Genomic DNA, 17,807 nt, shown 5'->3' with positions numbered 1-17,807 from the left:
TATCTTGAATGTACGTGTAGGTGACCTTCAACTTTCAACTTTTTTGTTTCTTCGTTGCAGGAATTATACAGACACCGGTTTCCCTCCTCCTGTCTCTCGTGATTTCTAAAAGAACCCTTTCTTTGTGCTCACGGTTAACATTGGGTATACACTTGCAGCTTGTCGCATTTACGCACACGTCTGTGTCCAATGTGTAGGCCTATGGTCCGTAGTGATATTCTTTCAAATAATTTATTCCTTTTTAAAGTTCTCCCTTAAAATAAAAGTTACATTTCAAAGACAGTTCAGAACTTGTTAGCAACATTTGCATAATGTGCTTTAACCGCTTTCCCATCAATTGACACGATGAAACATTACAGATTGAAACATGTCTCGCAGTAATATTATATTTGCCTCACTCAGTTGGCACAGCGTTATCAATTCTTTGTTCCTAGTTTTCTTTTTCCAACCCTGTCGGCTACATAGCCAATACAATCTAGCTTCGGGCGCTGTTTCACTGCGGAACGTATTTCAGTTGCGACTTCCTCCCATCCTCAAACGAACCTCGGCCAATCGGCCTAAATCAACTATCCTCATTGGTCAGAACGACACAGAGGAATGCCTTAATTTGATTGGATACCGCGGGAGAACCATCCGACCACATTCCCGAGTTGCATGTCGCTGAAGGAAGTGTCCTTTTATGGAATGCTGAGAATTTAAGGAACATACCCACCTATTTCCGGCTGATCAGGGTGTGTGCGATTTTTTTAAAGGCAGTTTTTGGTGTGGGAACTCGTTATTCTTGTGCAAAACAATTTAGCGCATTGGTTCGACAAAGTTGGTACGGCTCCGAATCGAAATTGAATTGTTTGTCAGTTGCTCAACCATCATGTGAGCTTGCTTTAGTTTGCAAAAAAAAAAAAGCTGGTTAGCTAGCAGCGTTAGCCAGATAGCTAGCTAACTTCCTGACTGCCCAGCATCTCGTAATTCACTGTTTACAACTGTCTTGCTAACAGACTGGCCGGCGCTTTCTTATTCACGAGCAAACTAAACGTTCTTCGATCTTTTTTTAGCTAAATTGCAAAGTAGCCAAAGTGTTATTATTATTATGTCGCTTAGTCTGAGTTGATTGTCTACCGTTTTATGCTTTTCAGTGTAGAAAATGTCCAAGTCATTGAAAAAGATCGTGGAGGAGAGTCGGGAGAAGAACTTGCCCGAAGTTGACATGTGTGACAGAGGCATATCTAACATGACAGATGTCCCGGGGCTTTGTAAGTAATTGTCATATCATATTTTATCGTTCTATATTTGTTTCATCGCTAATGCCTAGTGCTATCAGGCGAACGTCGCGTCTTGTACAACTAACCCCTACCATCGTATTTGACTAAAATACCTCTGGGAATAGAATGCATAACGGCACTGTATTATGGTTGCTACCCGATCCATCTGTCTGAAGAGAACGGCATGGCTTTATGCTGCTATAGACTTGCCATGTTTTTTTTTTTTTTTTCTCCCCACTTCTTGTTTTTGCACTTGTCTCTACAGTTGTGTCTGTGACTTCGCTAACTTAAATACTTTGTTGTACGTCGCTCTGGATAAGAGCGTCTGCCAAATGCCAATAATGTAATGTAATGTAATCGATTTCAGGGCCTAGCACCCTTCTAGATGTTAGATGTACCATGGATACGTCGCTCTGGATAAGACCGTCTGCTACATGAATGAATGCACAACTGACCTGCTGTTAGCTTTGCATCTTGTCTCTGGAATAAAACGCCTGTTGACTGCTCACTGTTTGTAGCCCGTTTAGTCTGGGATATTTATCCTGGGACTTAATTATTGGAACATCTCACATCTTAACTTTTCTTTCTTTCAGTCACCCTGTGCAACATCACCCAGTTAGTCCTGAGCCACAACAAGCTGACGAGTAAGTTCGGCGTATTTTTGTTCTTTTATTTGGTCTGACAGTTGGCGACTCTGTCCAGAATAACCACGTGACCAGATTCTCATTCTGCAAGTCCCTGTCTGTCAGTTTTATGCGACGTTGTCCTCGTTGTTATAATTGGGGAAGGTACATTATCCTCGTGTGCTGGTTGTGAATGGTGGAATTTGTTTGAGCTTGCGATTGCGTAGTGAACCTGCCGTGTTTACGACTCTGACGTGAAACATTGGCACTGCAAACGGCAATTGCCAACGTGTAGAAATGCACTTGTGTATTATTGTAACATGATATAACAACATGATATAACATAATTACGAGAGCGTGCTCACCTTTTGTACCTATCACTAAAATGTACCAGCTGCTTAGCTACCATTTAGCTGTTAGGTAAACTATTTTTTTTAAAAACCCCGCAGTTTCTACCTCCACTGTAGCTAATAGCCCCATACACGGGTGAACTGGCAGACGTTTCCCCTGTCATGTTGTGTACCCTGGCCTGATGGAGGATGACGGTGCTTCTTTTGAACACTAGAGGGAGACACTGTAACGTGTAGTTTAGCCCTTTGCGTTATCGGAAGCCGTGGGTGAACATTGCAGCTCAGTTTATAGACACACTTTACGCCCTTCAGAAGTTAAATATCTACAAATACGATTGGCCTTTGCAGAGTGGTGGGGAAAAAAAAAGAAAACAGATTGAGGATTAAAGACATCTATTTGGTTTGAAACGGAATAGCCCCCCTGCCCAAGATATAATGATGTCACAATTTAGATTAATTTTACAGGACTTTTACCATAGTCTTATCTGTGCTGAACATCTGCACTCGTACTATCCAGGATGTTTGGGTTGGTAACAGTACAGAATGATCTTCTCCATGGCATTGTACATTGTCGTGTGCTTGCTATTTGGTGGGGGGGATGTCTTTGATTTAGTTATTTTTTCTGCTACTCTGTGAAGTGCCTTTAACCGTTTTTTTTTTTTTTGTGTTTTTTTTTTTTATATATAAAAATGAAATCAATTTAATTTGATCGCTCCAGGTCACGCTCCGTAGTGAATTTTCTGGAGATTCATCGGATAGGAATGTTTGCGCTTCTGCGTAGGGGGAAGATTGAACGCCCGGCGTTAAGACTGTGTGTCCGATATGTCTACAGAAAGTCGTGATGTGTTTCTGAGAAAGGGGGCTGTGGGACTTGATGTCTCCATGACGTCTGTCTGGGTCCTTGTCATTCACACGGCTGTCGGGCACGGCTCACGTTTCACGCCGCTGTGCTGCAGTTTCCCCTATGTAATACAGTAGTGGAGGGCTTAGGGGCTGGGTTGCTAACTTCGAGATCGAGGTATCACGCTCAAATTTTAAATGCAATCGAGTATGCCATATAGAAAGAGGACGAAAAGAAATAAAGCAAGATAAAAACATAATGTAATGTTACATGTTACATATATTACAGGTGAGACGGTCATAACTAACTAAACATTTATGATGATGGCGCACATCTAGCGGTCAACCCCACACGGCTCCTGGGGCGATTGTCTAATCGCCTGTTTCTCGGGCCAACAACGGTCATGCCATTGCGGGCAGTCCTTGTGTGATGATCAGCTGTCCCTGTGACTGATCTGAGATCAGGTGCTCAAACGTAATATGGGATACTGAGTCTTGAACTTTCTCTTGCGTGCGCACACTTTCTCGGTAGCATCTGCCGCAGTGTTGCTTTTAGACCCCCAGGTGTCGCCGTTCGCCTTCCTCTTGAGCTTCAAATCAGATTTGAGCCGTTACCAATATCCATATTAATAGTATTGTCTATGTTTATGTTTAAAGTACTATTTCACTCCTGTGCATTTGCGACTTGATGGGGATTATGATCTAAAGCGGCGACAAGTAGGTGCGCTGCCATATATATGAGGGCGCCTGTGATCGTACGATGGTTTCAGTGAGACCGTTAACCTGAGGTTCCCGCCATTTTGGCTCTTCCTACAGGTGGTTGCGTGTGAGTGTATTGGGTGTGGGCCTCCAAGCAGTCCCAGTGTTCAGCAGCTGCATGGCCATTCCGGCTTGTGCTGGTCGCATCGTAAATGAAGGCGGAAGCCTGAAAAGCTACGCCTGGTCTGTAGAGGTTTGATGTGGCTCTTGCTCGTAGCACACACGTGTTCAGGTCTCCAGGGCCTCCAGTAGGCAGCTCCAGCCCGTTGCGTTCCTCTAGTTTGAGCCGGAATGGTGGCAACTGTACTGCCCCGAGAGCCTCATTTCCATTTCCATCCCCACTGCCCAATCAGCCCACCTGCCTCTGAGGAAGCCTATTAGAGCCAGGGCAGGCTGGGGGGTGTTTTGAGGTGCGTCAGCTGACCTGGGATCAGGCAGTTGGCCCCAGACGCTGGCCTCTGGCTGTGTGCTGCGGGAGCCAGACTGATCTGGGATCAGGGGCGTGTGTTGATGTGGAGCCTGACTCGGACACGGGCTCAGAATCAGATTTTCACTGCACCTCCGCTCTCCCCCGCCCGCGACCTAATCTCCGCCGTTTTAATTGGATCAGGTCTGTGGTGGGGAGGTACTTTAGGCCGGTTTCCCCCCACACGCACGCACGCACACACGCACAGCATCAGTCTACCACTTTCATTCTGAACTTCCCACCAAAATGCTGTGCTCTCTCTCTCTCTCTCTCTCTCTCTCTCTCTCTCTCTCTCTCTCTCTCTCTCTCTCTCTCTCTCTCTCTCTCTCTCTCTCTCTCTCTCTCTCTCTCTCTCTCTCTCTCTCTCTCTCTCTCTCTCTCTCTCTCTCTCTCTCTCTCTCTCTCTCTCTCATCTCCATTCCCAGCACGCTTGCACCCCTCAGCCCTGGGTTGCCAGGTCTGCCTTTTTCTGCTACACATCTTTTTGACTTCCTCGCTGGTTAATCCTGCTGTCTTACAGACGGACTGGAAGACTAGAGGCTTTTTGCTGAGTGGTTTTGCCTGGCTGAATCAGACCTGGTATGAATACTGACCAGATCTGGGGTTACATACCTAATAGTTTTCACACTTTCATTTCATAGGTTCCAATACGCCTTTAATCCAATGAAACCATAAGACTGTTTATGAGCTTCACTCATGACAAAATATGGTAAAATATTTTATTTTATTTTTTTTGCCTTGAATCATTGTGTGCCCAAATTTTCTAGCGTGTTGTTCTAGAGCTGTGGGCTGTTAGAAGCTGGTCTGTGATTGGCCGTGGGGTTGCCCAGGGAGGGAGGGTTTTGGTCGGCGGGCGGTGCCTTTCCCCTCATCGCTCGTTAGTGACCCCTCTGGTCGATTGAGGAAATTATTCACTGATTAATTGAGTTCGCTGTAGGCTAATTATTGATCAATTATCAGCAGTAGCATTGCGTAGTCATGTCCGGCCGAATGTTGATTTCGGTGTGACGTTTTTAGCGGAAAACTGAATGGCTACTTATCGTTCTGTTTGGCTGGCTAGCGTGCAGGACCCACAGGGTCGTTGGTTCGATCCCCAGTGTAGCCAAAATGAGACACACCTTGAACAAGGCCCTTAACCCTGCATTGCTCCAGGGGGAGGATTGTCTCCTGCTTACTCTAATCAATAATGTAATATAATGTAATGTAAGCTAACAGCACTGTGCTGATTCACAACTCCTCCATGAGTTCTGTAAGGAGGAACGGTTGTTCCCTTAGCAGTTTTTGGGAATATCCTGCTCACACCTCTGCCGCTTGTGAGCATTTGCAGGCGGTGTGCTGGTGGGCTTCAGTGTTGACGTCTGTTAGCACGAGCCATGGAGGAGTACATGGCCTACGACAGAGCAGCGGGGTGGGGTGTTAAGCAAAGGCCAGTGAAGAATGATGTCTGGCTTTTACGTAAACTAAGCATTCGGTACACTATATTGGGAGGAAAAGGCGTGCATTGCTGGGCTGAATGTTATGCTATGCTATGCTATGCTATGCTATGCTATGTTAAAAAGGAGTGGGTCGTCAAACCCTCAGGCCCCCGACTCCCATTACAACAGGGGTGTCAAACTCCAATCCTGGAGGGCCGCAGTGTCTGCTGGTATTTGTGGTTTCCTTTCAATCAGTGGCCAATTCTGGCCTTGAGAAGAAAGGCGTATGGACTCTTTAGCCAATGAAAGACTTGACTGAAATGTATCTCCCGTGCTGAAACACCGAAAAGCAGCAGACCCTGCGGCCCTCCAGGACTGGAGTTTGACACCCCTGCATTACAACATTCCCTCTCGTTAGATTCCATCCCTCCTGCTGCCCGGCGTAGCGCGGCGTTCCCTGTTACTCCGTGTGCACACGCGCCGCTGGCTCCGGTCGTCCTCGGAGTTTGATTGGCAGCTACAGCGGGTTACACGCGCCGAGTCCCAACTCCGGGCCTGGTGTTTGCTCCAGCTGAGTGCCCTGGACACGACAGTGTCTGTCCCAGCATGCACTGGGAGAGAGGCAGGAACGCCCTGGACAGGCCACCAATCCATCGCAGGGCACACAGACTCTCTCTCTCACACACACACACACACACCCCATTCACTCTCTCTCTCTCTCTCTCACACACACACACACACACACACACACACACACCCTGTCTCTTCTCTGGCCTCTCTCTCCTCATCTATTCTTCCCTTCTTCCTTCACCATCCTCTCTTCCCTTTAAAGGAAGTGCTGCAATTCACATTAACCCCCCAGGGCTGTGCTGCATGACCTCAGACCCCACTTTTACTTACAGGGAACTGTATTAGCAAACAATTCATCTACGCCGTATGCTAATGGTGTTTTAGGCATCTTCTGGCTTGTGGAATGTGAAATGGGAATGGAGTTAAAATGGCTTCTCTTCTCAGGGTTAAAATGGCTTCTTTTCTGGCGGTCAAAATGGCTTCTGTCTCTCTCTGGCAGCTGTCCCCCCCAACGTGGCCGAGCTGATGAACCTGGAGGTGCTGAATATGTTCAACAACCAGATCGAGGAGCTGCCCACACAGATCAGCAGCCTGCAGAAACTCAAGCACCTGAACCTGGGGTAGGCCCCTGGGCCTGGGGTAGGCCCCTGGCCCTCCAGCCCTTCAACCTCTGTGTGTCCTCCCCCATTCTGTTCTCCACTGACCTCTTAAGCCTGATTTATACTCCAATGTCGTATGACGAAGCTTGCGCGTTTTCAGCAGAGAACACTTTTGCTGAGACGGGTGGTGTTTGAGATGGAGAGATGGGGGTGGAGGGGTTGTGTGTGAGATGGAGAGATGGGGGTGGAGGGGTTGTGTGTGAGATGGAGAGACGGGTGGAGGAGTTGTGTGTGAGATGGAGAGATGGGGGTAGAGGAGTTGGCTCAATGTCATGTGGACTTAGGGAGTTTTGCGCTGTGGAGCGTGTGTGTAGCAGCGGTAGTATTGATTTGGGGGGGTGCGTGTAATGGGAGGAGAATAAGCTCGCTGGCGGTATTCAGGGACACACACGGGCCTCCGCTCCGACCCTGATTGCGTTTGGCATAGCGCTCCTGTTCCTGCGTAATTGCTTTGTACACAAACCTCAAAATCAATTTGAGCCTCCTTTTCCAAACGGCAGACGGAGAGAGGGAGGGAGGGAGGGAGGGAGAGAGAGAGAGATAGAGAGGGACAGAGAGGGAGAGGGAGAGAGAGAAAGAGAAAGAGAGAGAGAGAGAGAGAGGTAGGAAGAGAGAGGGAGGGAGGGCAAGAGAGGGATAAATAAAGTTTGCGTGACTTTATACAAGATTCCTGTCACCGCCAAGCGATGATGGAAAGTCATAAGAATTGCATGCACACACACACACACACACGCATACACACACACACACACACACACACGCACACGCGCGCGCGCATACACACGCGCATACACACGCGCATACACACACACACACGCGCGCATACACACACACATATACAGACAGAGACAGAAGCACAGGCACACTAACACACACACAGATATACAGACACAAGTGCAGCAACGTAGACACACACACACACACACACACACACACACGTGTGCACTCACACATATACAGACACAGACACAAGCGCACTCATATGAACATACACACACACACAATATGAGCAGCAGCAATTTAGTTAGGTATTGAACCCTGGAGATGCAGGAATGACATAATCCTTCCTCTCTTCGCTCTGCAGGATGAACAGAATGAGTTCTCTCCCTCGTGGGTTTGGATCTCTCCCTGCCCTGGAGGTTCTGGATCTGACCTACAACAACCTGAATGAGTCGTCTCTGCCCGGCAACTTCTTCTACCTGGGTGAGTCCACACCTCCTCCCCTAGCCTAATTCCTCCCTTAACCACACCTCCTCCCCTAGCCTAGTGTGTGAGAGTGAGTGTGTGTGAGAGTGTGCGCTCCCATTAGCTGCCTCTCTGTGTGGTTCTGAATTTCTGTATGTTTACACTAGGACTCGGAACTGTACTCTCCTCTCAGGTCCACTTTTGCACTTGTTCTTGTGTTTGATTTGCACTTTGTTGTACGTCGCTCTGGATAAGAGCGTCTGCTAAATGCCACGTAATGTAATGGTTATTAATGGGGTGTGAGTGAGTGAGTGAGTGAGTGAGTGAGTGAGTGAGTGAGTGAGTGAGTGAGTGAGTGAGTGAGTGAGTGAGTGAGTGAGTGAGTGAGTGAGTGAGTGAGTGAGTGAGTGAGTGAGTGAGTGAGTGAGTGAGTGAGTGAGTGAGTGAGTGAGTGAGTGAGTGAGTGAGTGAGTTCCCATTAGCTGCCTCTCTGTGTGGTTATTAATGGTGAGTGTGTGAGTGTGTGAGTACGCTCCCATTAGCTGCCTCTCTGTGTGGTTATTAATGGTGAGTGTGTGAGTGTGTGAGTGTGTGAGTGTGTGAGTGTGTGAGTGTGTGAGTGTGTGAGTGTGTGAGTGTGTGAGTGCGCTCCCATTAGCTGCCTCTCTGTGTGGTTATTAATGGGGTGTGGCTGCTGTATTGATCAGGCTGCAGCCTGTGGCCTGTGCCCCCACCCTCACACTCCTGGTTAATTTGCAGCGACTCTGCGCGCACTCTATCTCAGCGACAACGACTTCGAGATGCTCCCGCCTGACATCGGCAAACTGGGCAAGCTGCAGATCGTGAGTCATTTATCTGCATTCCCCGCCGAATCAATCCTCGCTTTGCTTTCCTGTTTTCCTTCGGTTTTTTTTGTTTGTTTTTTTTCGGTCCCATTGTTTGCCTGCTGCGAAGCGGCCTCAGGTCTCTCAGGCCTCCGTTTGGGGAAGAAAGGATGTCACATTTGAGTTTTGTTCAGAACGAGGTGTTATCACTGACGATGGGTTGCGAGTGAGACAAATAGAGTCAAAGTTGATTTTGTTGAACTGTAGAATCTCTCCAAGCTGAAGCGCAAGCTGAAGACACAACAACAACAAGCAGCACCTCTCCCCATCCCTCCCTACCTCCCTGTGAACCTTAATTGTTGTCTCTGTGACTTGCTTTGTGTATCGGTATTTTGAGTTGGCTAGGTAAGCAGTATTTGGATAGTTAACTGTGGTCACTTTTGCTCTGTTGTTTGTTTCTTTGTTCAAAAAAAAAAAAAAAAAAAAAAAAAAGGCCCTGGTCCTTATCTTTGTTGTACAGGTAGCAGGTGAAATTGTACTTCCCTCTAGGGTCTTTCAGCGAACTTATCCCTGGTTATGGGTATGCACTTTGTTGTATATCGCTCTGGATAAGAGCTTCTGCCAAATGCCAGTAATGTAATGTAATGTAATGTTTTGCGTGAGAAAAGCGACGTGGCTCAAGCGGGTAAGAGCAGTCGTCTGGCAGTCGGAGGGTTGCCGGTTCCATCCCCCTGTGGCTGTGTCGAAGTGTCCCTGAGCAAGACGCCTAACCCCCAAATGCTCTTGACGAGCTGGGTGGTGCCTTGCATGGCAGCGTGTGACTGTGTGTATGAATGGGTGATTGAGAACCGCTTTGGATAAAGGCACTATATAAATTCCAACCATTTACCATTCACCAAAAGCACAAAAAGGCTGTAGGAACCAGATTTTATTTTATTATTATTAGTTTTTTTTAGTATGTCTGTTTTTGTGTTCGTGTACTCCTGTCTGGTTTCTGGAACAGACAGGTTTCTCTGCTTGCTTCTTTGCTTACATTTCACAGTATTTCATTCTACCCCATGAAGGTGCAATTGAACCCTCTTTCATCTCCTCTGGTGTAAAGTCACGCAAACTTTATCTCTCTCTCCCCTCTCTCCCCTCTCTCTCCCTCTCTCTAGCTGAGTCTGAGGGACAATGATCTGATCTCTCTGCCCAAAGAGATTGGAGATCTGACCCAGCTCAAAGAGCTGCACATCCAGGGCAACCGGCTGACTGTGCTGCCCCCGGAGCTGGGTAAGAGCCAGTGTACAACATACACACTATACAATACACACTAAGTAGTACACACTAAACAGTACACTATACAGTACACACTATACAGTACACTGCATGCTATAGATAGCCCACTATACAGTACACTGCATGTTATAGATAGTCCACTGTACAATACACACTATACAGGACACTGCATCTTATAGATAGTCCACTACACAATACACACTATACAGTACACTGCATGTTAGAGATAGACCACTATACAATATATTCTATCCAGTACACTGCATGTTATAGATAGACCACTATACAATACATACTATACCGTACACTGCTTATTATAGATTGTCCACTATACAATATACACTATCCAAGTACTGTTGACATGTCGCATCAACGTCAGTAAGTTGCTCACATACAATTGGTTTTAAACTGTTACCGAATGTTCGTGGTGAACAGAAAAAATTGGAATATGTTGGTGAACGTTCTTGAACACACATCTGGTGTGTCTTTTGAAAAATCCTTTCAAAGTTCACCTGAAAAAAAAAAAAAAACCCCGTAATGAGTACGTGGCTGGATTCTGATCGCGGTGTGCCATTAGATTGTGTGCGTGCGTGCGTGCGTGCGTGCGTGCGTGCGTGCGAGCGAGCGACAGCAGCGCGCGTCCCCTGATGTCTCCTTCGTTTACCCCTCCCTTTCATTAAGAGATGACTGCGGATCAGGCTTTGACAGCTGCTCTGTCGCTCAGGGAAAGATGTTGTGCATTTCATTGACACTCTACTCCCCTGCACCCACTCCCCATCAACCTCTGATTTAATTTCTGCCTTGTGAGATTCACCTCGCACTACATAATGGTTGTTTAATTCACCTAGCGCTACATAATGGTGGTCTAATTCACCTAGCACTACATAATGGTGGTCTAATTCACCATGCACTACATAATGGTGGTTTCATTCACCACGCACTACATAATGGTGGTTTAATTCACCTAGCACTACATAATGGTGGTCTAATGAGCTTTTTCAGGTAAAAAGCCTGTGCTGGTTGCAGGAAGATATGGGAGTGAGTCATTGTGGATGTTGTTGTTCTTTCCTGTGCTAGTTCCCGTTTGGTGTAATTAACACACTCTCATTATTGTTATTAATATGTTGTTGTTACCACAGCCCTCTGTACTGCATATGTGAGTTCACACAAAAATCTGGATGTTCTCTCTCTCTCTTTCTCTCTATCCCCCCCCCCCCCCCCCCGCCCCGTGACCTCTGACCCCAGGTAACCTCGACCTGACAGGGCCCAAGCAGGTGTTCAAAGCGGAGAATAACCCCTGGGTGACCCCCATCGCTGACCAGTTCCAGTTGGGCGTGTCCCACGTCTTTGAATACGTGCGCTCAGAGACCTACAAGTAGTGAGTGACTGCGGAACTCGTTTATTTATTCATTCATTCGTTCATTTACAACGTCTGTGACCGTACACGTTTTCTCCCTGCGATAATAATAATAATAATAAGAATAATAATAAATTCTGTGTATTTATATAACTCCACACACTTTACGCTTTACAGTGCACCTCACAGTGATGGGGGGGAAACTCACCTCGACAACCACGAATGTGGAGTGATGCAATGGCAGCCATTTTGTGCCAGGATGCTCACCACACATCAGCTGAGGTTGAGAGAATTATAGCGCTTTTTTTTTTTTACAATACAGGATTGTCACAAAGCAGCTTTACAAAGAGCCCAGATCAATAATTATACAAACAATTGTGCAAATAGTAATCACGCAGATGACATGTGCAGGTGATTATCCGGGAAGGTCCGTTCTTGCCACGGGGAGGGCAGAAGTGGCTGGCTAGCTGGACCTGGGGTCAGGTTGTTCTTCTGGACCTGCGGTCAGGTTGTTCTTCTGGACCTGGGGTCAGGTTGTGGTGCTGGACCTGCGGTCTGGTTGTTCTTCTGGACCTGGGGTCAGGTTGTGGTACTGGACCTGGGATCAGGTTGTTCTTCTGGACCTGGGGTCAGGTTGTGGTGCTGGACCTGGGGTCAGGTTGTTCTTCTGGACCTGGGGTCAGGTTGTTCTTCTGGACCTGGGGTCAGGTTGTGGTACTGGACCTGGGATCAGGTTGTTCTTCTGGTCCTGGGGTCAGGTTGTGGTGCTGGACCTGGGGTCAGGTTGTTCTTCTGGACCTGGGGTCAGGTTGTGGTGCTGGACCTGGGGTCAGGTTGTTCTTCTGGTCCTGGGGTCAGGTTGTGGTGCTGGACCTGGGATCAGGTTGTTCTTCTGGTCCTGGGGTCAGGTTGTGGTGCTGGACCTGGGGTCAGGTTGTTCTTCTGGACCTGGGGTCAGGTTGTGGTACTGGACCTGGGGTCAGGTTGTTCTTCTGGACCTGGGGTCAGGTTGTTCTTCTGGTCCTGGGGTCAGGTTGTGGTGCTGGACCTGGGGTCAGGTTGTTCTTCTGGACCTGGGATCAGGTTGTGGTGCTGGACCTGGGGTCAGGTTGTTCTTCTGGACCTGGGATCAGGTTGTTCTTCTGGTCCTGGGGTCAGGTTGTGGTGCCGGAGCTGTAAGATGGTCAGTGGTAGATTGGAAAGGCAGGACTGAGGAAAATGGGGGAAAGAGGTGCCCGGAAAAGCCCCAGCAGAATAACACTACCACAGCGCAACTAACAGACATGAGGGCGACCGGAAGGCAATCAACACCAGACCACAGCTAGATCCACTCAGCACCGAGGGTCCATGCCATGATATAGTGACAGCAATGGCCACTTAGTCCAGCAGAGACCCCATGCCAACTCCAAGCCATGTTTCTTAGCAAAAGGATCTTACTTGAATGTAGAGAGAGAGAGTCTGCTCCACGATTTTCAATGGGGTAAACAGTTACACAGGAGAGGGGCTCGAGTGGAAAATGCTCTACTGCCTTACAGTACGACCCAGTCTGTCTACCCACTCTCTGAAAGATGAGGAGTCCTGCATTTTGGGAGCGGAGAGTTTGTGGAGGCGGGGTGGTGTGGGGGGGCAGGTCAGGCTGAAAAGCGGCACCAAGTTTTTCCGATGACTGCACTCGAAGCCACAGAGACGCCCGCCGTCAAGGCTTAATGTAATGTCAGCCATCTTGTTTCTCATGGACCTTTCAGAGTGATGAACCCTTAGAGACACGCTCCCATTCCACGCTCCCAAGTCCATACCCCCCCCCAGCTACGAAATCCCGTCCGTGTCAGTCCCGTTGTAGCCTGACCTCAGACTCACGGCCACTGGATCATGACGTACATTTAATTTTGAACATTTCGCGTTTTTGATGGGGAACCCGGGGCGTGTTAACGTGGCAAGATTGGATGCGCTGCGATTCTGTCTGTCGGCTCGATTTAAGCTGTGATTGACACCTCGTCTAACACGGGGGAACGGGCCGGTGATGAGCGCCTGTCACTGCATTTTTCGCTCTGCGTGGCTGAAGTGCGTCGTGATTGTGGCGTGTCCTGTTACATTACCTTACATTACGTGGCATTTAGCAGACGCTCTTATCCAGAGCGACGTGCAACAAAGTGCAAATCAATCGCAAGAACAAGTGCAAAAGTAGACCTGAGAGGACAGCACAGTTCCGAGTCCTAGAGTCCTGTTGAGTGCTGGTGTGTAAGGGCTAACGCCATGCAGCACTGTCTGAAGCTGTGCTGGTGGCATTCTTATTCTTACACTGTGAACATCACTCAGCAGGGAGTGTGTGGCTGTACAGAGTGGCTATGAGTTGAGAGTGTATCGGGACTGTGTAGGGCGCGGAGTGTGTGCAGGTCATGTGGGCAAATCATTGAATTATGACATTTCTGTGACATCATTGGCCGCTGTGCTGTTCCATCAGCCAGAGCACAAGCAACTATTGTGACATCACTGGTTGCTGTGCTGTTCCATCGGCCAGAGCTGGAGAAGCTATTGTGACGTCATTGGCCACTTTGCTGTTCTATCTGTCCGAGCACGAGCTGATGTTATGACATCACCGGTTGCTGTGCTATTGCATCAGCCGGTGCGCGAGAGGCTATTGTGACATCACTGTTGTGTTTGGAAATATTTACTCAAGCCGAAGGCGGTGTGTCAGAAACGAGATTAACGCGAGGTGACTTTCTCAAGACAAAGGCGAAAGATCGGACAGACGGGACTACACACACACACACACACACACACACACACACACACACACACTCAAAAGCTGAAAATGTGAGAGATTCTCTCTTTTGGGGCGGAGCGGATGTGTTGTCCCTGGGGGTGGCTCAGGGATCAGTTCCAGTAAGAGGTTAGCGGTGCGCTACGGAAAGGGCTTGGGCCGGCGGAATAAAAGAGGGATTTTCTCTGTCTGGAGCCACACGGCTCCGTGCTGTCATTAGCACTGTCTGTGTGAAGAGGAGGCAGAGGAAATCCACTCCGCAAGGGCTGTTTTTAACATGGCCAAGAGCACTGGTGTGTGTGGTGTGTGTGTCATGTACGTACATGTGCATGGACGCACACACAGTCGTATATGCAAACGCACACGCTTGCATACACTTTTACTTTTACACTTGCGTACACTTGTACACGGACACACACACACAAACTCTTTCGCATATGCTCGTACACACACTTGCATATGCTCACACACACACATGCACACACTTGCATACACTCGTTCACACACACACACACACACTCGCACACACTCGCACACACACTCTCACACACACACACTCACACACTCACACACACATTCACACACACACTCTCACACACACGCACACACACTCTCACACACACACACACACACACACACACACACACACACACACACACACACACATTCACACACACACTCTCTCTCACACACACACACACACACACACACACACTCTCACACACACACACACACACACTCTCTCACACACACACACACTTTCACACACACACACACACACACACTCACACGCACATTGAAATGCCCCCGCCCCTGGTGTTTGGCAGCTGCTGCGTGCTGACGGATGGAGGAAGTCTCTGCGCTGTTTAGTCGATGGCGTCTGTCTCGGCCATCATTGGACGTCAGAATGACGGCGCATGACACATCACAGCGGGCCGTGGCGGTTTCCGCGGGAGTCCTGACTCCGATATCGCTGTTATGTCTGCGGCAAGCTCCTTATCCATCACCCGCCCTCCGGCCCAATGCGTCGGCTCTCCTCATTGGCTTATAGATCGTCCCTGTGGACCCTCCAAGATGTCAATCAACTGGCTTTTACAAAACTTTTCCTCCCCAACCTTTTCCCCTGCACTGAACGCATTTCTGAGTTCCAATTATTTATTTCATTTTTTTCTTTTTTTACCAAATTATGAGTGTAACATGGAGTGCAGTATGTTTAGATTTGTGTCGGATTAATCTACAAGGCTCGAGGCCCGATCTTTGCCGTATTCTAAGTGCTTGACACTGTACTCCCCTCTAGGGTCTTTCAGTGCCCTTATCCCTGGTTATGGGTATGTACTTTGCACTTTGCTGTATGTCGCTCTGCTTCACACCTGACAGGGCCGGAGTCCGTTACCCAAGGTTCCCGGCTCAGTGACGGACTGAGCTGGTCCCTTCTAGAGAAGCACAGAAGTGTCAACAAGAGACGACCCTGTCTCTTGTTTCCTTTCACCACTCCATGTTTACTCCGACAGCTTATTCTCCTTTCCCCCGCCCGTCGAGGTGAAGGGCAGAGGAGTCCAGACGACGTGAATTAGGCGAATGGAACGCCCTCGCCCCTCCCAAGCGTCAGGTCGATGCCTCGTCAGTCACGGACGTGGCAGACGGGGAGAGGAGCATCAGCGGGTCGATCATTTATACGTTAAACTTTCCAGAAAAAAAGATTTCCGCAAAAGGATTTGCGTTCATTTCCCTGCTGTAGAAAACTTTGGGAGCCTTCTACACTCCCAGAAGGTCTGACAAGTGAGTAAAAAGGGACAAATGCTTTTTCGCTGGGTACATAAAATTGTACCCCTAGCCAGCAGTATGTCATTCATTTGTACCTTTTTGGCATGGAATGCTAATTTGTATCCCAAGACAACATTACTGTACTTTCAGGGTACGTGTGTGAAATTTGATCCTTGGGCAAAACTGTCGCTTCATCTCTGATATTATAGTTCCTGGCTCCTAGCTCCTTGAAGGAACATTTAACAGATTGGAGTTCCCTTAAAGATGGCCGACCTCGATGGATTTGCGGGTCGGGCGAGGAACAAGGTGACCGGGAGGTGGGAGATGAGCCCGGCGTACGGGAAGAGGATCCCGATTTGGGGATTAGTGCATTCCAGACGGGGATTAATTAGTTCTCCAAAACTCGACAGGGAAGGGGTTAAAGAGCTTCTTCCGATTGGGAGGGGGTCTGGTGATTGTACCCCCCCCCCCCCCCCCCCCATCTTTAACATGACACGGGTTCCACGGCCGCTGTGCCGTTCCACATGAACACGCCCTAAACCCGCTTCAGCTGCTCTCCTCTCCGCTCCCATCTTTTATTCATTCCTCCCCTCTGTCTCTCCATCTCTCCATGAGACCACATCCCCCCTCAGAGCTGCCTGTGGCTCTCTCTCTCTCTACCTCTCTCTCTGTATCTCCCTACCTCTCTCTTCCTATGTCTCTCTACCTCTCACTCACTCTCACACTCTCTCGCTCTTTCTTAATTTCTTGGTTTCTCTACCTCTCTCTCTACCTCTCTCTCATTCAATCTTTCTTTCTCTCTTTCACTCGTTCTTTCTTTCTCTGTCTCTAACTTGCACTCATTCATTCAATCCTTAAAAGACATCACAAGACTCTCTGTGTCTTGTGTCCCTCCCTCCTTCTCTCTGTCTCTCTTTTCACCGTCCCTCCCTCTCTCCCTCCATCCCTCACTCTCACTCTCTCCTCATTCGGTGTTCTTACATTTCCCTCACTTTCCTCTCTCAGCCTCTTATCACCAAATCGCTCGCTTTTTTTCCCCTCTCCCTGGCCTCCCTCCCTCTCTCTCCCTCTGTCTCTCTCTCGTGCTCTCACTCTATTCATCAGTTCCCTTTTCTTTCCCGCCCTCCATCTCTCTCGAACCTGGCCTCTCCCTCAAGGTGACTGCAGTGTCTTTGTGTCCCCACTAGATGGCAGAAAAACGCACCAGTGCCGCATACGCTTTAAGTGTGTAGTGTTGGTACTATATCTTGTACAACCCCTCTACACTCTGGCTGCTGTGCCGAACCTTGAGCAGATCCCACCCCGCCCCTACCCCCACCCCCCTACCCCCACCCCCCACCTCCCACCTCTCCCCGCTCTGTCACATTTAAATAAGACATTTTTTACACCCTGTTTTAGGCATTTACAGAGTCAGGAACGATAATTAGCCTGCGATTCGCTTCTGATTATGCAGATTGTGTGAGGGGGTGCCTGTCTCAGCTCGAGCTGTGGAAAGTTCCCCCGGGTTAAAGCACGCACACACTGCTGTCGCAATATCAATGTTCACGTGTACGTATCACGCTCTTGTCGGGAATGTGGGGCGGGGGGAACTGAGCGCAGGCCCGGGATAATGTGACCGTGGCCGGCTTTAGCAGTACAGTTCTGGACTTAAAGCGGTCAAGAGAGGAATCGCGCGCTCGAACCACAGCGCTGTTTAT

At 48.6% G+C, this 17,807-nt stretch overlaps 1 protein-coding gene across 2 annotated transcripts in view; it reads left to right on the top strand.

The window, feature by feature from the left end:
* Nucleotides 1–541: 541 nt before the first annotated feature.
* rsu1 (Ras suppressor protein 1) overlaps nt 542–17,807 on the top strand; it is a 21,596-nt gene continuing 4,330 nt past the window's right edge. Inside the window, exons 1-8 of one of the 2 annotated variants that reach the window (XM_061239196.1) lie at nt 542–731; nt 1,134–1,250; nt 1,853–1,903; nt 6,782–6,902; nt 8,026–8,144; nt 8,886–8,968; nt 10,108–10,222; nt 11,474–11,606. In XM_061239196.1, the coding sequence (XP_061095180.1) occupies nt 1,142–1,250; nt 1,853–1,903; nt 6,782–6,902; nt 8,026–8,144; nt 8,886–8,968; nt 10,108–10,222; nt 11,474–11,606 (731 nt within the window). In that variant the 5' untranslated portion in view covers nt 542–731; nt 1,134–1,141. Of the gene's footprint in view, nt 821–1,133; nt 1,251–1,852; nt 1,904–6,781; nt 6,903–8,025; nt 8,145–8,885; nt 8,969–10,107; nt 10,223–11,473; nt 11,607–17,807 lie in introns of both variants that reach the window. The other variant, XM_061239195.1, reaches the window with a different exon arrangement.

This window comes from Conger conger, chromosome 4 (genome assembly GCF_963514075.1).
Source record: "Conger conger chromosome 4, fConCon1.1, whole genome shotgun sequence".
In the NCBI taxonomy this organism is placed as follows: domain Eukaryota; kingdom Metazoa; phylum Chordata; class Actinopteri; order Anguilliformes; family Congridae; genus Conger; species Conger conger.
The sequence above is the reverse complement of the archived record's forward strand: the minus strand, read 5'-3'. Positions and strand labels throughout refer to the sequence as shown.